Below are 22,935 nucleotides of genomic sequence, written 5' to 3' on the forward strand. Positions count from 1 at the left end.
ATAAGAATATTTAGGGTGCCAATAATTCTGACACCTATCTTAATAAATTATTACTTGTTAATAAAGAACTTTTTCTCTGAGCAATTGTATTAGAATAAAGAATATGGTTTTCCCGTATATTTGAGCAAAAAATATAGCTCATTACCTGTGCTGTTTATTTTATACAGCATTTTTTGCTCATCTTTATCAAGGGTGCCAATAATTTTGGAGGTGACTGTATATATATATATATATATATAAAATGATTTCCATTACACGAGAGTAGATGTTAAAACTTCATGCTGATTTGAACTCGGCTCTCGCCAAGATAAGCACCAACTAAGACGTAGCTTTACAGTAAACTAATGTGATCCATATGTGTCTCCATCCATTTACGTTTCCTTCCATATGATGATGTAGATATCCTTCTGTCTGGTGTTAATGGCTGAAGTGTAATGCTGGCTCCAGGGATCAGCTTATTTTGCCTCCCTGGCGCATCAGCACACACGACGGCTGCGATGCTGGCTCCGGGGATCAACCAAAGTGCGGCCTCCCCAGCGCATCAGCATGACAACCGTCTGGATTGAGCTAAGTAGGGTACATCTCTGGGGTTTTCAAGTGGGCACCTTCCATCCTCAGTGTTTCGTCGACTAGCCCACGACACCTCAAGAGGGCTCGACGGTGATTCTGGCGTCCCAGCATCACCCCCCTCCGTCCCCCACTCAACTCAGCCCAGCTTACTTACCTGTCCCCAGCCAGAATCTTTCCGTCTCAACCACAGCCAGTTGCTGCTCCTCTCTGCTGCTTCAGATAAGTTCTTCACTGTGCGACGCAACTCTTGGCCACTGAATCCGACGTCTCTGAGAAACCGGGTTGTAGAGTGTGCCACAAATCCTCGACAACCCACTTCCACTGGGTAAACCCGAACTCTCCATCCTCGCTGTTCCGCTTCAGTGGCTAGTTGAGCATACCGCAGTTTCTTCCTCTCATACGCCTCATCTACAGCGTCCTCCCATGGCACTGTTAACTCTACCAGGTGAACAAGGCGTGCTGATCCAGACCACAAGACAATATCTGGTCGAAGGTTAGTGGTGGCAATCTCAGGTGGAAAAATAAGCCGTTGACCAACATCTGCCAGCATATTCCAGTCTCTAGCAGCTTCCAGTTGTCCTGGGCGAGGATTGGTTTTAACACCTTTTCTTGGTGGTTGCTCTCCTGGGCGGAGGAATGTTGTCTTTTGTGTGTAATGTTTTGATGGAACAGGTGGCAACTTATTGGTCATGTTACGCTTGTCTTCCAATGCTAAGGCCAAACATCGCAGCACCTGGTCATGGCGCCAAGTAAACCGTCCTTGGCTAAGAGCCACCTTACATCCTGTCAAAATGTGCCTTAATGTTGCAGGTGATGAACACAAAGGACATGAGGGATCCTCTCCTACCCAGAGGTTTAGGTTCTGTGGTGATGGGAGAACATCATATGTTGACCTGATGAGGAAACTGATCCTGCTCTGTTCCATTGACCATAGGTCTTGCCAGCCAATCTTGCGTTGTTCCACACTCTCCCATCTCATCCATTCTCCCTGTTTGGCCTGGGAAATGGCCTTTATACACCTCATCCTCTCCTCCTGCTTCTGCACCTCGTTGACTACCAGCTTCCTTCTTTGAGCTGGGGCCGCCTTGTGCCATGTAGGAGGAGTTGAACTGAAACCAAGACCCCCTCTTCCATGCTGAACTTGCCCCATGATATCACCAATTCGAAGGGCAGCCTTTGCATCTTCCACAGCTTTCTTTGCCGCCCACTTTCTTCCAGTTTTCAACACAGGTGCTGCCTCCCTTACGCATTTATCGCGTGACTCTACTAATGTCATTTCCAGTCTGACCTTGGCGCACTTAAACTCCTCGGTTAGAGCAGAGACTGGTAGCTGCAGTATTCCTTTACCATAAAGTCCCACTCTGCTGAGGCAGCGTGGAACTCCCAACCATTTCCTGATGTATGAACTGATTAAAGCTTCCAGCTTCTCTACTGTTGTCAAAGAAACCTCGTACACAGTCAGTGGCCACAGCAACCTCGGCAGTAGACCAAACTGAAAGCACCAGAGTTTTAGTTTACCTGGTAGTGCGCAGCTGTCTATGCTCTTCAACCCTTCCACTGCTTGTTGTCTAACTTCTCCCACACGAACTGTGTCCTTTAGATCCCCGTCGTACCATCTCCCAAGACTCTTCACTGGCTTCTCAGACACTGTTGGTATTGCCTCACCATTAATGAAGAATGTTTTATCTACTACTTTGCCTTTAATTATAGAGATGCTCCTTGATTTAGTGGGCTTGAATTGCATTCGTGCCCATTCAATGTTATTGGTTAATTTGCCCAATAATCGATTAGTGCAGGCTACTGTTGTAGTCATGGTTGTCATGTCATCCATGTATGCTCGAATTGGTGGTAGTCGCATTCCAGAAGCCAAGCGCTCTCCTCCTACTACCCATTTTGATGCCCTAATGATTACTTCCATTGCCATGGTAAAAGCCAGTGGAGAAATGGTGCATCCTGCCATTATTCCAACCTCTAGGCATTGCCATGTAGTGCTGAATTCTGAAGTTGAAAAACTGAATTGCAAATCTCCAAAATAGGCTTTCACTAAATTTGTTATTGTCATCGGTACACTGAAAAAATCAAATGCTGCCCAAAGTAGTTCATGTGGCACTGAACCATATGCATTAGCCAAATCCAGGAATGTCACATGGAGCTCCTTCCTCTCCTTTTTAGCTGATTGAATTTGTTGCCAGATCACATTGATGTGTTCTAAGCAACCTGGGAAACCTGGAATGCCCGCTTTTTGTATTGATGTGTCAATGAAGCAGTTCTTTAATAGGTAAGCTGACAATCTCTGAGCAATAATGCTGAAGAAAATCTTGCCTTCTACGTTTAATAGGGAAATGGGACGAAACTGACTGATGCTTGTAGAATCTTTTTCTTTAGGTATAAAGACTCCACCTGCTCGGCGCCATGCTCTTGGTACAACCTGTTTTTCCCATGCCACTTTCATCAATTTCCACAGAATTCGTAGAACTCCTGAAGCACTCTTGTACACTCTGTACGGAACTCCATTAGGCCCTGGAGATGATGAAGCCCTTGCTTTTTTCACAGCTTGCTCTATTTCTTTCCACTTAGGTGCACAGTCCTCCATTTGGTATTCTGGTGGATTGATAGGTGGGATGTCTGACGGAATTGACATAGACGTATCCAGATCTTCATGATTTCCATTACACGAGAGTAGATGTTAAAACTTCATGCTGATTTGAACTCGGCTCTCGCCAAGATAAGCACCAACTAAGACGTAGCTTTACAGTAAACTAATGTGATCCATATGTGTCTCCATCCATTTACGTTTCCTTCCATATGATGATGTAGATATCCTTCTGTCTGGTGTTAATGGCTGAAGTGTAATGCTGGCTCCAGGGATCAGCTTATTTTGCCTCCCTGGCGCATCAGCACACACGACGGCTGCGATGCTGGCTCCGGGGATCAACCAAAGTGCGGCCTCCCCAGCGCATCAGCATGACAACCGTCTGGATTGAGCTAAGTAGGGTACATCTCTGGGGTTTTCAAGTGGGCACCTTCCATCCTCAGTGTTTCGTCGACTAGCCCACGACACCTCAAGAGGGCTCGACGGTGATTCTGGCGTCCCAGCATCACCCCCCTCCGTCCCCCACTCAACTCAGCCCAGCTTACTTACCTGTCCCCAGCCAGAATCTTTCCGTCTCAACCACAGCCAGTTGCTGCTCCTCTCTGCTGCTTCAGATAAGTTCTTCACTGTGCGACGCAACTCTTGGCCACTGAATCCGACGTCTCTGAGAAACCGGGTTGTAGAGTGTGCCACAAATCCTCGACAACCCACTTCCACTGGGTAAACCCGAACTCTCCATCCTCGCTGTTCCGCTTCAGTGGCTAGTTGAGCATACCGCAGTTTCTTCCTCTCATACGCCTCATCTACAGCGTCCTCCCATGGCACTGTTAACTCTACCAGGTGAACAAGGCGTGCTGATCCAGACCACAAGACAATATCTGGTCGAAGGTTAGTGGTGGCAATCTCAGGTGGAAAAATAAGCCGTTGACCAACATCTGCCAGCATATTCCAGTCTCTAGCAGCTTCCAGTTGTCCTGGGCGAGGATTGGTTTTTCTTGGTGGTTGCTCTCCTGGGCGGAGGAATGTTGTCTTTTGTGTGTAATGTTTTGATGGAACAGGTGGCAACTTATTGGTCATGTTACGCTTGTCTTCCAATGCTAAGGCCAAACATCGCAGCACCTGGTCATGGCGCCAAGTAAACCGTCCTTGGCTAAGAGCCACCTTACATCCTGTCAAAATGTGCCTTAATGTTGCAGGTGATGAACACAAAGGACATGAGGGATCCTCTCCTACCCAGAGGTTTAGGTTCTGTGGTGATGGGAGAACATCATATGTTGACCTGATGAGGAAACTGATCCTGCTCTGTTCCATTGACCATAGGTCTTGCCAGCCAATCTTGCGTTGTTCCACACTCTCCCATCTCATCCATTCTCCCTGTTTGGCCTGGGAAATGGCCTTTATACACCTCATCCTCTCCTCCTGCTTCTGCACCTCGTTGACTACCAGCTTCCTTCTTTGAGCTGGGGCCGCCTTGTGCCATGTAGGAGGAGTTGAACTGAAACCAAGACCCCCTCTTCCATGCTGAACTTGCCCCATGATATCACCAATTCGAAGGGCAGCCTTTGCATCTTCCACAGCTTTCTTTGCCGCCCACTTTCTTCCAGTTTTCAACACAGGTGCTGCCTCCCTTACGCATTTATCGCGTGACTCTACTAATGTCATTTCCAGTCTGACCTTGGCGCACTTAAACTCCTCGGTTAGAGCAGAGACTGGTAGCTGCAGTATTCCTTTACCATAAAGTCCCACTCTGCTGAGGCAGCGTGGAACTCCCAACCATTTCCTGATGTATGAACTGATTAAAGCTTCCAGCTTCTCTACTGTTGTCAAAGAAACCTCGTACACAGTCAGTGGCCACAGCAACCTCGGCAGTAGACCAAACTGAAAGCACCAGAGTTTTAGTTTACCTGGTAGTGCGCAGCTGTCTATGCTCTTCAACCCTTCCACTGCTTGTTGTCTAACTTCTCCCACACGAACTGTGTCCTTTAGATCCCCGTCGTACCATCTCCCAAGACTCTTCACTGGCTTCTCAGACACTGTTGGTATTGCCTCACCATTAATGAAGAATGTTTTATCTACTACTTTGCCTTTAATTATAGAGATGCTCCTTGATTTAGTGGGCTTGAATTGCATTCGTGCCCATTCAATGTTATTGGTTAATTTGCCCAATAATCGATTAGTGCAGGCTACTGTTGTAGTCATGGTTGTCATGTCATCCATGTATGCTCGAATTGGTGGTAGTCGCATTCCAGAAGCCAAGCGCTCTCCTCCTACTACCCATTTTGATGCCCTAATGATTACTTCCATTGCCATGGTAAAAGCCAGTGGAGAAATGGTGCATCCTGCCATTATTCCAACCTCTAGGCATTGCCATGTAGTGCTGAATTCTGAAGTTGAAAAACTGAATTGCAAATCTCCAAAATAGGCTTTCACTAAATTTGTTATTGTCATCGGTACACTGAAAAAATCAAATGCTGCCCAAAGTAGTTCATGTGGCACTGAACCATATGCATTAGCCAAATCCAGGAATGTCACATGGAGCTCCTTCCTCTCCTTTTTAGCTGATTGAATTTGTTGCCAGATCACATTGATGTGTTCTAAGCAACCTGGGAAACCTGGAATGCCCGCTTTTTGTATTGATGTGTCAATGAAGCAGTTCTTTAATAGGTAAGCTGACAATCTCTGAGCAATAATGCTGAAGAAAATCTTGCCTTCTACGTTTAATAGGGAAATGGGACGAAACTGACTGATGCTTGTAGAATCTTTTTCTTTAGGTATAAAGACTCCACCTGCTCGGCGCCATGCTCTTGGTACAACCTGTTTTTCCCATGCCACTTTCATCAATTTCCACAGAATTCGTAGAACTCCTGAAGCACTCTTGTACACTCTGTACGGAACTCCATTAGGCCCTGGAGATGATGAAGCCCTTGCTTTTTTCACAGCTTGCTCTATTTCTTTCCACTTAGGTGCACAGTCCTCCATTTGGTATTCTGGTGGATTGATAGGTGGGATGTCTGACGGAATTGACATAGGCTCCTGCCTTTTTGAATCTGTATGTGTTTCCTCCAAATATCTCTCCAGCTCAACCTTAGATGCTTTTAGTGTGCCATTCTTCTCACTGGTGAATAACTTCTTTACAAATTTGAATGGGTCTTTATATATATATTAAAATGAGTGAGTTTAGGAATTGAGAGTTGTTGCTTCTCAGCGTTGAATTTAGGAACGCAGTCATGCTTCATGTGGTCATTGAGAAGCCGATAACACACAAACTTGTAGCAACATCGCAACTCAACTGTAAACATTCCAGCAACTTTGTTAAAAGGTTGTGTGTCAGTGGGAACTAAGTAACAGTTTATAACAAAATCACATTATATTGTACACCCTCAAGTATAAAGCGAAAATAGTATTACAGTATTTTTATATGCACTGATTAACAAGGATATGGTGTGCAAAACATTGGAAAAGGAACAAGCAGAAGTACGAATTTGTATTTAAAAACTGAATTAGAGCTACTACCATTGTTACTGCACAATACTAATAATAATAATAATAATAATAATAATAATAATAATAATAATAATAATAATAATAATAATAATACAAACTTCTAAAATGTTTTTAAAAATGAACAATAAAAGCAATAAGTATCAAAAATAATTTATTGTTTATTCTCAAACTTGTACATTGTTAATACAACAAAACACGTTAAAATATGTTTGTATTTGGCCTACTTTCAGCACGCTTAAAATTATCAAAACTTAATAACGTAATAATTGCATTAAACAAACATGCATTAGATGTAGGCCTACCTTAAATTACGTTTTCTATTATTTTTATTGTTTATTAATCCTGAGAGTCACTTTCATCGCTGTCACTTACTAGCAGTTCATTACGCTCAAACTCCTCCTCATCTTCCTCAGCTGTCAATGACAGAGACCCGGCGTTTATTTACTGTATTTACCAGCAGCCCGGCACGTATTGGAGACAAGCGATTATTGAGACCCGGCAATTATTTAAAGTTTTACAGTATTTCCTTAAAATTAATGTTCATATGTTTTTTCTTTAAACCAGTCTTTAAGTACATTAACAGCCCATGCTGCAGTTTTTTTTTGTGTTTTTTTCATCTTTGTTTTATTCTATTTCATTTAGCTGTTCCTCATCTGCTGTTATGTGTCTACTCTTAAAAGTTGCTGGTGCATTTATTTTATTTGTATTTTTTTTCAGGTGGACTGCTGTTTTCACTCAGAAAGTTGGTGTTGTACCAGTTATCTGGTTTCATCCCCAAATACATTAAAGGAAATAGGTGAAATGTCACTCATTTTTGGCTGAGGTTTTGTAACTAATAACAAATAAAATGGCAGTTTGTCACTGAGTTTATAATGTAGTGGTGCGTAGTGATTTATTCAGTGTGAAGTGGCTCATTAGTATGCAAGTCATATATACGCACAGTCATGTGATGCTGTTTAACCAATCAGAGGTTGTTATTTTTCCAAGCTGTGTTATATATATATATATATATATATATATATATATATATATATATATATATATATATATATATATATAATGACGACATACAAATTCATTAAAAAAATCCTCTATAGGGAATAACAGCTGGGTTATCACCACATTGGTAAAAGAGAGACTTCTAGACTATCCACTAGGTGGTAGCAGCAGCACGCAGGAAAACGCATGACAAAAAGGGGACTTTCAGTGTTTTTTTTAAGCGCTAGATGGCAGCATTGCCAATAAAATCAATGGGAAGGTTATTATTATTATTATAATATTTTTTTAGACTGCTTTTACTCTGCCTTTAAAGTGAGTGACTAGAACGGGTTATTCTCAGAATCTGCAGTATCTTCACAGTTATCTCAAGTTCAAAAGTTATTAATTCTGTATGTAAGATTAATGCCAAACGTGATGCAATACACGATGGCTTTTGTTCCTGTGTGTTGCTTCTTCAAAACAAGGAACCACGAGTCTAAAACAAGTAATCAAATCTATTATATGTACAACAAAACAATATAAGCTATGGTTTGTAAATTGCAAAAGTTGTACTGAAAAGCCAAACTTCCCTAATAATGGTCAAAGTCTTGCTGAGAAGGCATATCTGTATGTATCCACTGTATGTATATATATATATATATATATATATATATATATATATATATATATATATATATATATATATATATATAATTTAGAAAGAAAAAACCGCTTTCGCTTCTTTACGTTATTGGGCTTTATTTAAAAACTTTTTTTTTTTCAAGTGAAATGTTTTTGTTGCCACTGATCCGTGTGCGTTTCAGCTGATTTTGACTTTAGCCTCGGCATTAATACAAGCAGGACTGGGTCGGGACGCAGCATTTCGTTTTGTGTTTATAAGAAGATGTCAGTTTTGAGCAGACCTTTGACGTTTCTTTGAACAAAGAGACTCACATGGATACGATAGAATTGGGTAGGACGTATATCAAGTGTTGCGCTTCAATTGGCTGCAAAACGAATGCTCAATATATCTATATTAATAGAAAAAGGAATTTAATGTCGTACTATGTTCATATGTTAGAAAACTATCACGAATTTGACTATTTTAAAAAAAAGTGTAATGTGTTTGCATAAAATAATAAGTAATTTAAATACACAATTTACCTTTATCTTAAAAAATAGTAGACCTAAACGCAAATTAATTTATAAGAATAAGTTAATACTTTTGTTTTACTGCTATTTTAATAGTAAAATCGGTACAGTTAAAACCCAAAATGATTTCAATTTTGTTGAACGATTACATTCAAAAGTAATGGTAAGAAAAAAACAAAAAAACTTTGTTTTACATTGTAGGCATATATTGCTTTAAAAAAAAAAAACGTGTTTCTTGTTGCTAAAGTAAAACGCGTATGTCTGTAATTATTCTCAATCGTTCAAATAATTACATGAAATCAGTTAGAACAAACAAACTCGGACATGAGAAATTGCACTTACACAAAGAAAATATATCTCATTTGTAATTTTTATTTTAAAAATGTTTTATTAGCCGTAATCTAGCAGTCTTTTTTAAATGGCAAAATGTATAATTTCTCCAAAACCATACGAGTTAATCTACATGCATTAGTAGGAATAAATAAAATAGAACATTATAATGACACACAAACTATGGTTTATTTGAAGTTTTCTCTTGAAAAAAAGAAGAAAATGAAAACAAAACAGTTTCCCTAACAGTTAATAACCTATATATGTTTTGCATTATGCAAATCCAAATCCCTTAACTAAAACCTATGTTTTATTTATTTATTTATCTATTTATTTTTATTATTTGAATAACCTAATTCGATTTTAAATCAAACGAATACTATCAAACAAGATAATTGGGTATTTTTCTAACATTAGCGTGATTTCATTTAGGTTACTGTTAAAACTTTTGTCGTTCTTTCTTAAAGGGGGAGAGATTACCGCATTTAACAGAATGGCGTTAAGCGGCTAAATTTAACACCTCTTCTGCATGGTTCATTAATTAACAAAATCTGGTAACGTTATGCCTAACACGACTATGAAAAAAATACAATACACACATTATTTATTGAAACAGACAGCATATTTCCTTTAACAAAATAAATATAAAACAAAACGCATCAATATATTAAACGGGCCAAATTCTGTTTACACTTTTGCACAATTACACGACTCGGGATAGCATTGTATAAACATCATTTTTAAGCTATTTAGAAAAGTGCTATAATACTCTATTTGGTTTATTTCTTCACTGGGCGTTTTGATTTTCATTGTAAAACTATTCTGCAGTACAGTTCTGCTAATCAAATAATATTTTGAAATGTAACCCTGGGTTACATGTACTGTATGTATTTTTAACATGATGCGGTTAAATATTTCGATTTTAAAGTCGTTTTAGTAACCCAAATGAAAACCAGCTGTGAAAGAATTACCTGCAATTAACAGTGCTCGAGATACTTTCTATATGTGCTATAAGAAACACTCTGAGTCAAAACAAATAAAATGAGAGTTGTAATACGTTTTGTTTTGTGTAGATGGATACCCTCAGAACTTTTTGAACACTGTAAAACAATCAGCTCTTATTCTGGGGTCCTAGCGCTCAAAGTTTGCAACGCTTCCTCTGATTCCATTGGCCAAGAAGTTTCCCAGCTCAATCCTGATTGGTCAAAAGTTTGGAGGAGGGCTGTGGTGCTTCTGGAGTAAAAGCGCAACTCGCTTAAGAAGTTTTGAAACTTTCCCAAATCTTTTTTAGAAGTTTAACTTACAGGCGCACTGGCACTCAGTTCGCTTCGCTTAATGTTGATTATTTCAGCTTTTCAGTGTCGTGGTGCGCATTTACACATTGCTTAAACTCGGTGAAGAAAGGATGCAGACGTGCGTTTATTACTGAGGGACATATTGGGGGACAACTACAAGCATTTGAGACTTTTTCTATTACCAAATCAGTATTATAACTTGGTTTACACTGTTTTGAACCATCAATGATGCAGGCACGCTACGCAGTGTCAGACCCCAACACTTTGGGCGTCGTTCCTTACCTGAGTGACCAGAACTACTACAGGACAGCGGGCAGCTATGGCAGCATGCCCACCCCGATGAGCGTATATTCGGGCCACGACCAGTACACTGCTGGCATGGCCAGATCATATGGACCTTACCACCATCAACAGACAGCACCCAAGGACTTGGTAAAACCTCCTTACAGCTACATCGCGCTGATCACCATGGCAATCCAAAATGCGCCTGATAAGAAAATTACCCTCAATGGAATTTATCAGTTTATCATGGATCGCTTCCCTTTCTACCGTGAAAATAAACAAGGCTGGCAGAACAGCATACGTCACAACTTGTCTCTAAATGAGTGCTTTGTGAAAGTACCCCGGGATGATAAAAAGCCTGGCAAGGGCAGCTACTGGAGTTTGGACCCGGACTCCTATAACATGTTCGAAAACGGCAGCTTTCTCCGAAGACGGAGGCGATTCAAGAAGAAGGATTCGGGTCGGGAGAAGGAGGACAGGGCCGGTCAAATTAAAGAGCAAACGAAAATCCAGAGCCCAGGGTCCAAATGCGACGGCACGCCGAAAGAAATGCTTTCAGAAAAGAAGGTCGTGATCAAAAGTGAGGCATCATCTCCAGATATACCTGTCATCACCAAAGTGGAAAATATGAGCCCGGACAGCGGTAGCGTCATGCAAGACAGCCCGAGGAGCATGGCATCAACCCCGTCAGTGTCCACCGAGAGCTCCATCCCCGACCACCACACTTCAAACAACGGCCTTTCGGGGTTCAGCGTGGAGAACATCATGACCTTAAGAACTTCCCCTCAAGGAGACCTGAGCCCTGTGTCTGCGCCGCCAAGCAGGCCAGGCATGGTGCCCTCTCTTTCGCTTAGCTACCCTCAATCACAATCTTCTATTTACAGCCAGGCTTGCAGCCAGGGCATGGACTCTAACGCTAGCTACCAGTGCAGCATGCGGGCAATGAGCTTATATGCAGGGGACAGGACTGGACCCATGTGCGTCCCTACCACTCTGGAAGAAGCGATCTCAGATCACCACAGTGGCACAACGTCCCCGCTAAACTCTATGAACCTCGCGGCAAGCCAAGACAGCGTCCTTGCCTCCAGTCATCACCAACAGACTGGTGGCACCGGACAGACAGCTTCTTGGTATCTTAATCACGGAGCAGATCTGAATCATCTTTCGGGACATAGCTTTAGCAGCCAGCAGCAGAATTTCCCCAATGTTCGCGATATGTTCAGCTCGCACCGACTCGGCATTGAGAGTTCAGCCCTCAGCGAGCACCAGGTGAGCGGCAACACAAGCTGTCAGATCCCATATAGATCGACCTCTTCCATTTACCGCCATACGAGTCCGTATGCATATGACTGCACTAAATATTGATAAAAGACACCTCTTTTAAAGGGAATCTTAAAAACTGTAAACCGTGAACTAAAGATGCACATATGAAATATGCAAACTGCCAGCGAGTGGACACCAGTAAGGCCAAAGTTTAGGTGTAGAAAATGTAAATACTTTATTTTATGTTTGTGCACAACCTGTGCTTGGTGTTTAATACAAGGGAAAACTACTTGAAATAAACAAAAACGTTTATTATGCAGAAAGGCAAATCTGTGCCAAAAGGTCTTAGAAGTGAGTTTTGGACCAATATTGTACAGTGCAAGGTTGTATTTTTTTTTCAAAATTCTCTGTTGTTTTTTCTTTCTTTTTTCAAATCCTGTTTTGCTATGAAACTTTAAAAGGGCCTAGTAATAGAGTCATTAGTATTATATTTAAAATTGAGTTCACTGGATTATTTTGATAAACTGTTACCCAAACTCATTAAGTGCCAAAGTTGTTATCCAAACGATTTCTTTAAGTCTGTTGTTATCAGTATTTGTGGTTTTGTGAACCAAACTTATTTATTTGAAAAAAAAAACTTTTCTTCATCTAAAACAAATCCTTTCCTTTTTTTTTTTTTTACAATATGTGATGTTATCTTTTTTTAGGGGGGTGCTTTGCGTCTCACTATCTGTACTGTTTCTTTGCTTTGACTCGTTTGTTGAATTAGTCTCTGACATATGTTGTACTTACGTTGAAAATAAATATTTTTCTTTTGCTTAAATGAAGTGGCTTTTTTTGAACTATAACACTGTAAAACCAAAGAACGTGTAACGCGTTGACTATCTAAATGGCATGTGTGTACAGTAAAAGAGAAACTTTCTATTCCTAAACAGCAGTGTTTATATGTAATTAGGTGTAACCCTGGTGTTTAGTAATTTGGAACTCTAAATAATTGTTAAAATATGTGCCGTTTTTGCTAAGTTTAACGTTTAGATTTTAAACACCAGCCCTGTTATAAACGCGTACACATGTTTAAAAGTGTTACAAATCATAAACACGTCCAAGACTTTACAAATTAAACACCACAAGGTGTTTAAATCCTAAACACATTTAGAATTATAAACGCAGTGACGTGTTTGAAAAGTGTTACAAATAAGTGTTCTAAAGTTAAACACTCGGTCTTACAGAATAGAGGAGAGAGAGAGAGAGAGAGAGAGAGAGAGAGAGAGAGAGAAAGAGAGAGAGAGAGAGAGAGAGAGAGAGACACACATGAACATTATCCCTAATGTTGGGTGACAGGACATAACAGTTCTTATATTAGCAGTAAACATTTACAAACACTTTAAATGTACACTAGAAGTCAAGTTGAAACGATTGGTGTTACATTCATGTTTAAGTGTATTTAAATAAGTTTATATACACTTAACATGAATGCATTTAAAGTGGCTTACTTTTAAAATGTAGTATACAAACATATTTCAGTTTAACGCTAAATCAATTGGGTCCTTTTAAATTCTGTAGCCTATATTGTACAGTATCTTGTAGAACTAGAACACCATTAGGGATTACATATATGTTACTGCTGCACGGTATTTTTTGTAGCAGAACAAATGCTAATAGCACAGTCTATTGTTTCTGAACTAGAATTTCCTATAGTTCACATTCCGATGACGACAACAACAACGTACAAACCTTTATTTGGCTTCACTAAAATAATGTAAATATTTGGGCTACATAAACTAGCCTAATGGTTTGAAACAATACATATGAATAAAAATATAAAAACACAGTTAAGTGGTCATGTTTTTGACAAGTCCCAAATACAAGAAGGAAGCTAACAATTCGTTAACTCTTTGATTTAAACTCTGAACAATTCAATCGTCAGGGCACAGTCATTACCATTTCTAGGCCTATTTGTTTATGACGTTTGTTTCTAATATTTTATTTCAAAATGCACGACTTAACTGAAAAACAGGAACGAACATGGAAATATATGCTGTGGAATGGTAGTATACAGTATTTGTGTTTAATTTTATTTTATTATTATTATTATTTTTTTTTATTGGTAGACCAGTTTTTCGCGGTAAGCTTTAATAAGAAAAAGAAAAGAAAAATAATGTTCCTGTTTTCTACTAAATATGGTTAAATAGTTCCAAAATATTATTAAAGATAATGTTATAAACAAGTGGTAATATTGCTCAAGGATTGCTTGAACCTATCCAAACAATCCAGCGCTTTGTACCTGTCTAGTGCAATAGATGGACAAAGCCTTTTTTTATTTTTGAGGTGTAACAAAACATTAATTTAATAATCTTTAAAAACAGGGATCCAGTTTAACGCAGTCCAGGTTATCTATCATAGCTTTCTGAATGCCAAGTGTACATACAGCATGAGCTTATTTTATTTGTGATAATGTGCGATAGATGGGTAATTGTAATATGTGTTACTGTTATTTCGCAACAAACAACTACGATAAAATAAATAGCCTAATTCTAAAATTACAATCGTAGCAAAACCACGCTGTGCTCCTCAGAATCTTCCATAAGAACTTCGTAAATATAATCTCGCACAGGAATCGAAGAAACCGCACTGTGTAACTGAAAGTGCTCTATGAATCACATCTCTTCCGCATCTCTTCTGCAGTTGGTGTGTCAAATCCATTAAGCCAGCTCGAATTACAGACCCTTCAAACAATTAACCCCCTCTCCAAAACAGGTCCAGGGAGATATGTACATAATAAAAAGACTTCCATGTGTGTGTTTTGTTTTTTAGAATTACAGCATGACTATGCATTTTCGCCATGTGCTTAAAATAAGACAAATGCCAACAACCGTTAAAGGCAGCATGTGAATGACTGAATTCAGCCTTAGTGTCTCATTCAGGCGCTTTTCAATTATTTTTCTGTTTCTTGAAGTCTTTTACTTACGATTTGTAAAATAAAATATTACTAGAGCTTGTAATATTATGCCAATATTAGCCTACCGCTATCTAATATCAGTAGAACGCCTAGTTTATTACAAAAGTAGACCTCCAGCTCACAATAAAAACACATTATTATTATTATTACTATTATTATTATTATTATTATTATTATTATTATTATTATTAGTAGTAGTAGTAGTAGTAGTAGTAGTAGTAGTAGTAGTAGTAGTAGTAGTAGTAATAATAATTATATATATATATATATATATATATATATATATATATATATATATATAGAGTGTCGTTTATATTGACCATTTGTCCATTGATTTTAGTCACCGTCTTTAAATATAGAGAAGCAACAGAATTGTGTCAAACCCGGCTGCGTAAAACAGAGCTTCCTCCTCCCTCCCCCGTACCAAAGAAGTGAGTCCACATCTGCGCGAGCCCGTGAGGTCGAGCGAATGAGTGAATTCCGCTGGCTGTCTGACTGGCTGTCTGGTTGTATTGACGTTATATAATGAGCGGGGTTGTTTTCCAGTGGGCTAACTTTTACACACTAACCACATCTCAGAGTGCTTCCATTTTCTACATCGGATACTACATCGTACCCTTGCAGACTTTCTAATAAAGCGCCTGAGCTAGATATTTGGTCATAACCTTGCAGACTTTCTAATAAAGCGCCTGGGCTCAAAGTCAGCAACATTCTGAATGAATTATTGCAAGCAATCTTAAAGCTGCAGACCCCCTGTTCGTGTCATTTTTGGTCTATTTACCACATTCTCCGTCAGTGAAACCTTTTGCCATCTACGTCACAGTCCTTGTTTATTTACGTTTAATAGGTAGTTTTAGCAGCATAGCGGTACATGCTTGAAACCTGCTGGCCACTTTGGTCATAAAGGTATTTGCTCCGAAATGCAATTGGAACCGATTTTGGGAAAAACAAACAAGTTACAAAAAGGGAACTTATGTTAAAAGATAAAATATTTTCAAACCACCACATCTTTATACGTTATTTGTATTAACCCTGGGAAATCAACCCGTTTTGATTTTAATAGTGCCAGTCCAGTCTTCATAGCATAAAGCAGTCACTCAATCTGTGTTTTTGAAACTGCAGCGCATTGACATTCATAGAAATGTATATTGAGACAGAAGTGGATTTCAGAATTATTCCAAGGTGGTATAGGGCCTTTTATCTTTAAAATGTCACCACTGGAAAATATTACCACCTTTCCTGTTTAGCATAGTATTTCTTTCATATAAACATATTGTATTCTGAAATATTTAAAGTTTCCAATCTAAATTGATTTATGCTACTTTTTTTATTAATACAAAACGGAAAAAGACAAACGGCTTAAATTCATAATAATTATTTATTTATTTATTTATTTATTTATTTATTTATTTATTTATTTATGTCTCAGGTTAAACGTTATTGAATAAATGACAAATCAAATATGATACAAAAGACATTTGAGCCAAGGAAGGATTGAACGTGCTTATTAAAAATAACGTTAAGAAATTCCGTGCTAGGGCATGTGCCACATAGTACAACGTACAAGTATTGGGGAAGTAAACACACATTTTCAACTGAACCTGCTTTGTATGCTGTGATCCCGTTAGCGTTCCACCACACACATCCTGTATTACGTCAGTGCATTGCATACTGGACCGAACTCCTATAATTCTTGTGGTAGTTAAATCACAAAACAAGCAAAATTAATTCCCTGGTGACACCAGAACCAATGTTCTGAAAATACAGAAAACGACCGGAACTCGCTGAGGTGCATGGGTTTACCAGTCTCGTGCACCCTGGCAGTGCATTATGTCAACATGAAAAGGTATTGTATTTGATTTAAAAAAAAAAAAAAAAAAAAAAAAAAAAGCAAAATGAGAGACTTTCAGACCATTATTATTTATTATTAAAGTGGACCTTTTTTTATAAACAGTAATGTTTCTCCATGTTGTGATATCAACACTGTCTATACATGTAACACTAGATCAGCAAATAAGACAGGTACACCTGGCATTCAGAAAGGTATGTTACATGACACGACTTAAATTTAGAGCAATGCTATTACTGTTAAATTAAGCAACACACTCAACCTACAGCTAAATAATGAAATCTTAGCAGTGTCATTCTAGGTTGATTGTGTTTAGCCAACATACATTTATTTGGTTATTCCACAATGACTGAGTTGCAACAGACTATAATTTTAACTGTATATAGCCTAACGTCAATACCCCTCAATTATTTATTTTTTTGTTGCATATTCATTTTGATATTTCTCTCACTTTATTGAAAGGCACATACACAGCGACTCCAGTCATTTCATAAGTTAAGCTTAACCTGCCTTATACAACTACAATTTAATGTATTTTATTTTATTTTTTTGTTTGTGGGTTTGTGTCTGTTTCCAAAAATTGCATTTTCTCATGTAATTGTGTCCACAGTGTGACGTATATCATTTATTTATTTATCTCCATGCAGCGACCTGTCTACACATTATTTTATACTTTATTTTTAAAATATCTTTCTACACAAAGTTGTAACTTTCCAAAACCACATATCATATCCGTTTGAGTTCCCCCACTATTAAAAAAACGATTTGATGATGGAAAAAAATCTGTGCATTTGTCATTTTATTCTTCTTTTTTCAGTAAATCTGTAAATTTACAGAGAAGAAAATATTGCAAAGTGGCACAGGACAAGTCTATAATATGATTGTTACAGCCAAAAATGAAATATGTACTATGGAAGTTAAAACTACCACCAATCATCTTGTCTATTGCGCATTCTTTTTTTTCTCCATGTATATCATATGTCCTATGTTAAAATGAGCAATAGGCCTACAACAAAGGTAGGCCTTCATAGGACTTGATAAAAATGGAAAAAATAACAATGCAACAATAGACACGTTGATTTCTGCAAATATGGAGCGTATATAAAGGTGAAAGCTGTGAGAGTAAATATTTCATTTCTGGCTGCCTCTTATAAGCAAAATTCCCATCGTTAGACCCTTGTCTTTTATTGAAAGTTGCAGAAAAAAAGTCCTCTACAGTTACACTGTTTTAAACAGTGTATATGAACATGCACTACTGCTCAATCCTGTTAGTATCAATGAATATCAATAGTATTTATATTTCTCATTTGTTATTATATATGTTATCCTTTTTGCGTGAAGATGCCTAAACTGTTTGCAGTTCTTTATGACCTATGGTACATGTAGGATTCCGTGAGGTTGCTCAACCGGTGCCAGATAAGACTGTGCCACATGCACATATGTGGCAATCGTTGGGTTTTTGGATTCTGAAGCCGTGCCTTGAAGGACTATAGAAAGAAACGTATTGCAGTATTAGGTTCTTGGAGTTTCGTAAGCAATAATGCAGCTGGCTCACGTTACTTCGCTTCTCACAAGAGGCACTGTTTGGCACGTTACCGAGGTCAATTTGAAGACTTTATTGTATTAGCAAGTATAGTATTATTGTGTATCATAATGAAAACTGACCTCTACTGAATACAACTACAAAAAAGTCCAACTGTTTACTACAGAAAATATTACAGACACTTTATAATTTCCGTTTTAGTCAGAGGTTAATAAAACAAATCGCAAATATCTGTTTAAAGGAAATCTGATAACGTTGCAGTTTAAATGCAATGGGTAATCCATACACAAAATTACTATTGAAAATGTTTATTTATCAAGCTAATTCTAATGCTGTGTAACAAAGTTTAAAAAATGGTGAGTTCTCACAGACCCAAATTCGACATTTTCAGTGCTACATAAACACCCGTAACGCGTATTATTCTTGGCAAACGGCATGTATGTTACATACATACCTTGTTTATTATTATTATTATTATTATTATTATTATTATTATTATTATTATTATTATTATTATTATTATTATTATTACAACGAATTGGCACTAAGCGCATTTCATTGTTCTTAATTTTGTATACAAAAAGAGAAGATCCCACTATATCCCTTACTCATGGAGGGTGTTTAATCCAAACTAACTTCTTGCTAGTTACTAGAGTGCATCACTGGATTGGACTAGACTAGACGGTTTCCTTTACCATTTTTTTTTTTTTTTTAAACTCGAGTTTACCCAATAATACATCCAAATTTGTAATGTAATCACAATCCAGCTGCATGCACTTGTAAAGTTGTTATAATCCCTCTCGTTGTTATAAACAGGAACATACATAATATAAAGCAACAGGCCCGCATTCACAAATAATAAAAATCCCTCGACATTGCCAAGTTCCCCTTTTATGGTCTTTGTTGCTTGCAGTGTGCCTGTAGAGTACAAATAAAGTCATGGAACTCGATCCAGCTTAAACCACACTTTTTACAGTCTTTTAACATGCTTCAAAATACACTGTGCATATGCTTTACACAGTAGGAATCTAAAATACAAATAAAAAAGCAGTTAAAACACAACTGTTGTAGAATACAATATTTTCTTGGAGGTATGTAGTTATAGAAAAAGAAAATCCCCTTCTCACAAATTCAAATAATAGAACAACAACGTCTCTTACTAGAAAAATATAATTTATTTTAAACGGAGTTTATTTGCAACACTTCTAACTATCCCAGAACTGACAAGGTACATTTGCAGTGCATGAAGATGAGTTTTGAGTGCATATATCATAAAAGAATCACCCTAAAACATTAGAAACCTTCCATCGGTTTACATGCTGTTGCAGTGTGAGCAGCTTCTAGCGTCAGGGTGGACGTGATATTTCAAACATCAGATCTCTGCGTTTATGTATTGGGTGCCCGGAAATTTTTCCAAATAAACACAGCTTGATTCAACTTGGGTGGGCAGAGTTATCAACAGACTAATTCTATAAACAAATGAAGCAACAACCAAGCACACCATTGGCTGGTACTGAGGAGACACGTGGAGAACGTTAGGATTTTTGCAATGAAATTGTAATTAATGTGGGTGGGCTGAGAATACAACGAATGTTTATCATAGACAATTTATTTTCCAGTGCTAAGTCAACATAAAATAGCAAACTTTCAACAATTATTTAACATTTTTAAGCTCATGAGGTAGGGACACAGCGGGAACAAGCTTGAAAGGCAGTGTGCACAATCGGAGCTCTGGCTCGTTCTTATATTTTGTAGTGGACTCTTTATCTACTTTTATTTGAGCGTCATTTCAACTGAAAACGGGGATTTAACAAGCCAAATATGAGCCACATATACAACAGTCGTGTGCAGCAACTTGGAGGCCCGCGTTCTGCTTTGAACTTAACCAATTCTTCTATGCTGTACCTGTATGGAGGAGAGAGCGGTATGTTGCCTGCTTTGGGTTTTACATCAGGTAATATGATGACGAGGCAGGAGCCACCTCAAAAGCCACCCTACAGCTACATTGCTCTCATCGCCATGGCAATCAAGAACGCTCCATACCAAAAGGTTACCCTGAACGGCATTTACCAGTTTATCATGGAACGTTTTCCTTTTTACCATGACAACAAGCAAGGCTGGCAAAACTCAATTCGGCACAACCTCTCTCTCAACGATTGTTTCATTAAGGTACCCAGAGACAAGGGCTGCCCGGGCAAAGGGAGTTACTGGACCCTCGACACAAAATGCCTGGACATGTTTGAAAATGGGAACTACAGGCGTAGAAAACGAAAACCAAAGTCTCACGGTTCTCTAGAGTTCAAGGTTACCAAAAGGAGCAAAGTGATAGACGGGGAGACATCTGGCCCTGGTTCTAAACTTGGACATGACTGTGAAATCACAGCAGGAAGCCAGTTATTTGCTCTTCCAGCAGTGACAATTGGTACCTTGGGCACCATTGAAGGACAGCAACAGAGACCACACACCGACTCCAAATGCATGATGATTTTGTCAGATGGAGACCGCGCTATAAATAGGCTTTTGCATTGTGCCAAGGTGCAGTACCCTTACGCGTCTTCAGCTGACCCGAATTCTCAACCTGTTACCCAGGCTAATACCTGGCCCAAAACTCCACCATCACCTTCTGTTACCATTTCACTGCCATTATTTCAATCAAAGGAAAGCGCTTCAACCAAAGAGGATAAGCCGATAAGCCTCCCCAAAAAGGATGATTCTATAAATAGCTTGGCAACCGAGGACAGGATGTGCCGAGGGGCGGATGAAATCCCACAGACATCTGGTACCCAGCAGACGCCTAACCCTGCTTCACGCTCGCCCATCCAAATGGCTACAGGGCAAACCAGTCAGAAAGGAAGGCCAGCAGTGCTGACCAAAAGCACCGATAGATCAACAGGCTTTAGTATAGATAGTATTCTGTCCAACAAAAGTATTACTAAAGGCAATGTTCGTGTATCAGCAATAGGTTTAGACAGCCTACCTAACAAATATGTTGGTGATCTCACGGGAGGTACATCAGGTTTCATGAATACCGCATTAATGTTTAATGCACAACAAGTACCTGGTCGTTTTTATCACATTGGGTTTCCGTTGTATCCTTACTTGCCTTTAACTTGCTCAGAAAAATTACTTAACTTTCACTAGACATAAATCCCTTGGAAAGCACATTGGGTATTGAAATACATTTTCCATGTTCCTTGTAGTTTATTATTATTATTATTATTATTATTATTATTATTATTATTATTATTATTATTATTATTATTATTATTATTACACTTATGCTGTATAGCCATATGTATCTATTTCATAGAATTAATTAAGAATGCATTTTAACAATGTATTTCAAATATATGTAAAGCTCGCTTCGGATACAGTAAAACAAAATTTTAATGACCTGAAATCTGCAGAATATATTGTAAATGTACAGATATAAATGCGGTTTTGTTACGTCATTATTGTCAGTAAAATGTATTCCTTGGTTATCATGCTATATTACTGCTTCTTAAAAACATTTTTTGTATTGGAGACATCAAACTAAACAGTCTTAAACCGCTTGCTTAAATTTACTGTAGCATGTCAACACATCTGTACATTTGTATATTCTTACTGTATGAGATAGATTCCAGCTGTTATGCGAGTCACATTTTTTGTTTATATCATAGGTTTAAAATGGATTATATAGCCTACTGTTTGCTTTGTGTAGCGAAACTGCTCTAAACTGTGCACAGTCGATAATTAGATTTGATTTAATAAGCACTTAATTATAAAATAATCGGGTTTAGTGCATTTGTCCTAGAATTTCGTATTATATAGAGCCATGCAGCCATTTTATACCAATACCTGCACTATAACTGCAATCTGTTATTCGAAGTGTATGTTAATAATAAAGATTGCTACACTAACGTGGTTGTATTGCATTTCATAATCATCTAATAAAATATTTTGGTTAAGAACATGTGTTTGTATTATGTTTGTCGTATGTGTTAAAAACTATTTGTCAATTTCTACAATAATAATTATTATTATTATTATTTGTTTATTTAGCAGACGCCTTTATCCAAGGCGACTTACAAAGACTAGGGTGTGTGAACTATGCATCAGCTGCAGAGTCACTTACAATTACGTCTCACCCGAAAGACTGAGCACAAGGAGGTTAAGTGACTTGCTCAGGGTCACACAATGAGTCAGTGGCTGAGGTGGGATTTGAACCGGGGACCTCCTGGTTACAAGCCCATTTATAATAATAATAATAATAATAATAATAATAATAATAATAATAATAATAATAATAATAAAATAACCCTGTTATTTTCACATACACAGCATCCCAGTTTGAAGATAAGCAGTGGGTTCCAAAACACCCTATCCTAAACATGGACTGAAAGTGACCGTGGGCCTTTTTTTTGTTTGTTTGTTTGTTTTTTTTAATTCAGACGTGAATTAAACAAAGCATTGAGTCATACATTTCAGTTTCCCACAGAACCCGAGGCCCACGTTTCTATGAAATGATTCCTTCACTTTCAAAGTAATATTTTCTCCACTAGATGACAGAATATGTGACCAGCATTTTAAACCGTCATCGTCTATGTGGGAAACGATAGGCTACATGCACTTATT

The 22,935-nt window shown here is 38.2% G+C and overlaps 2 protein-coding genes across 2 annotated transcripts; both read left to right on the forward strand.

The window, feature by feature from the left end:
* Window positions 1-10,388: 10,388 nt before the first annotated feature.
* Window positions 10,389-12,790, forward strand: LOC117424422 (forkhead box protein C2-like). The gene has a single exon (XM_034040741.3). The coding sequence runs from the start codon at window positions 10,648-10,650 to the stop codon at window positions 12,067-12,069; it is 1,422 nt and encodes a 473-aa protein (XP_033896632.1). The 5' UTR covers window positions 10,389-10,647; the 3' UTR covers window positions 12,070-12,790.
* A 6,990-nt stretch (window positions 12,791-19,780) lies between these two features.
* Window positions 19,781-22,525, forward strand: LOC117424040 (forkhead box protein C2-B-like). Its single transcript, XM_034040061.3, has one exon. The coding sequence runs from the start codon at window positions 20,140-20,142 to the stop codon at window positions 21,457-21,459; it is 1,320 nt and encodes a 439-aa protein (XP_033895952.2). The 5' UTR covers window positions 19,781-20,139; the 3' UTR covers window positions 21,460-22,525.
* The last annotated feature ends 410 nt before the right edge of the window (window positions 22,526-22,935 follow it).

Source organism: Acipenser ruthenus, chromosome 19, assembly GCF_902713425.1.
Source record: "Acipenser ruthenus chromosome 19, fAciRut3.2 maternal haplotype, whole genome shotgun sequence".
In the NCBI taxonomy this organism is placed as follows: Eukaryota; Metazoa; Chordata; class Actinopteri; order Acipenseriformes; family Acipenseridae; genus Acipenser; species Acipenser ruthenus.

Bases quoted from the DNA above. Each gene is read 5' to 3' on its own strand.
- LOC117424422 (XM_034040741.3), top strand. From the start codon at position 10,648: ATGATGCAGGCACGCTACGCAGTGTCAGACCCCAACACTTTGGGCGTC.
- LOC117424040 (XM_034040061.3), top strand. From the start codon at position 20,140: ATGAGCCACATATACAACAGTCGTGTGCAGCAACTTGGAGGCCCGCGT.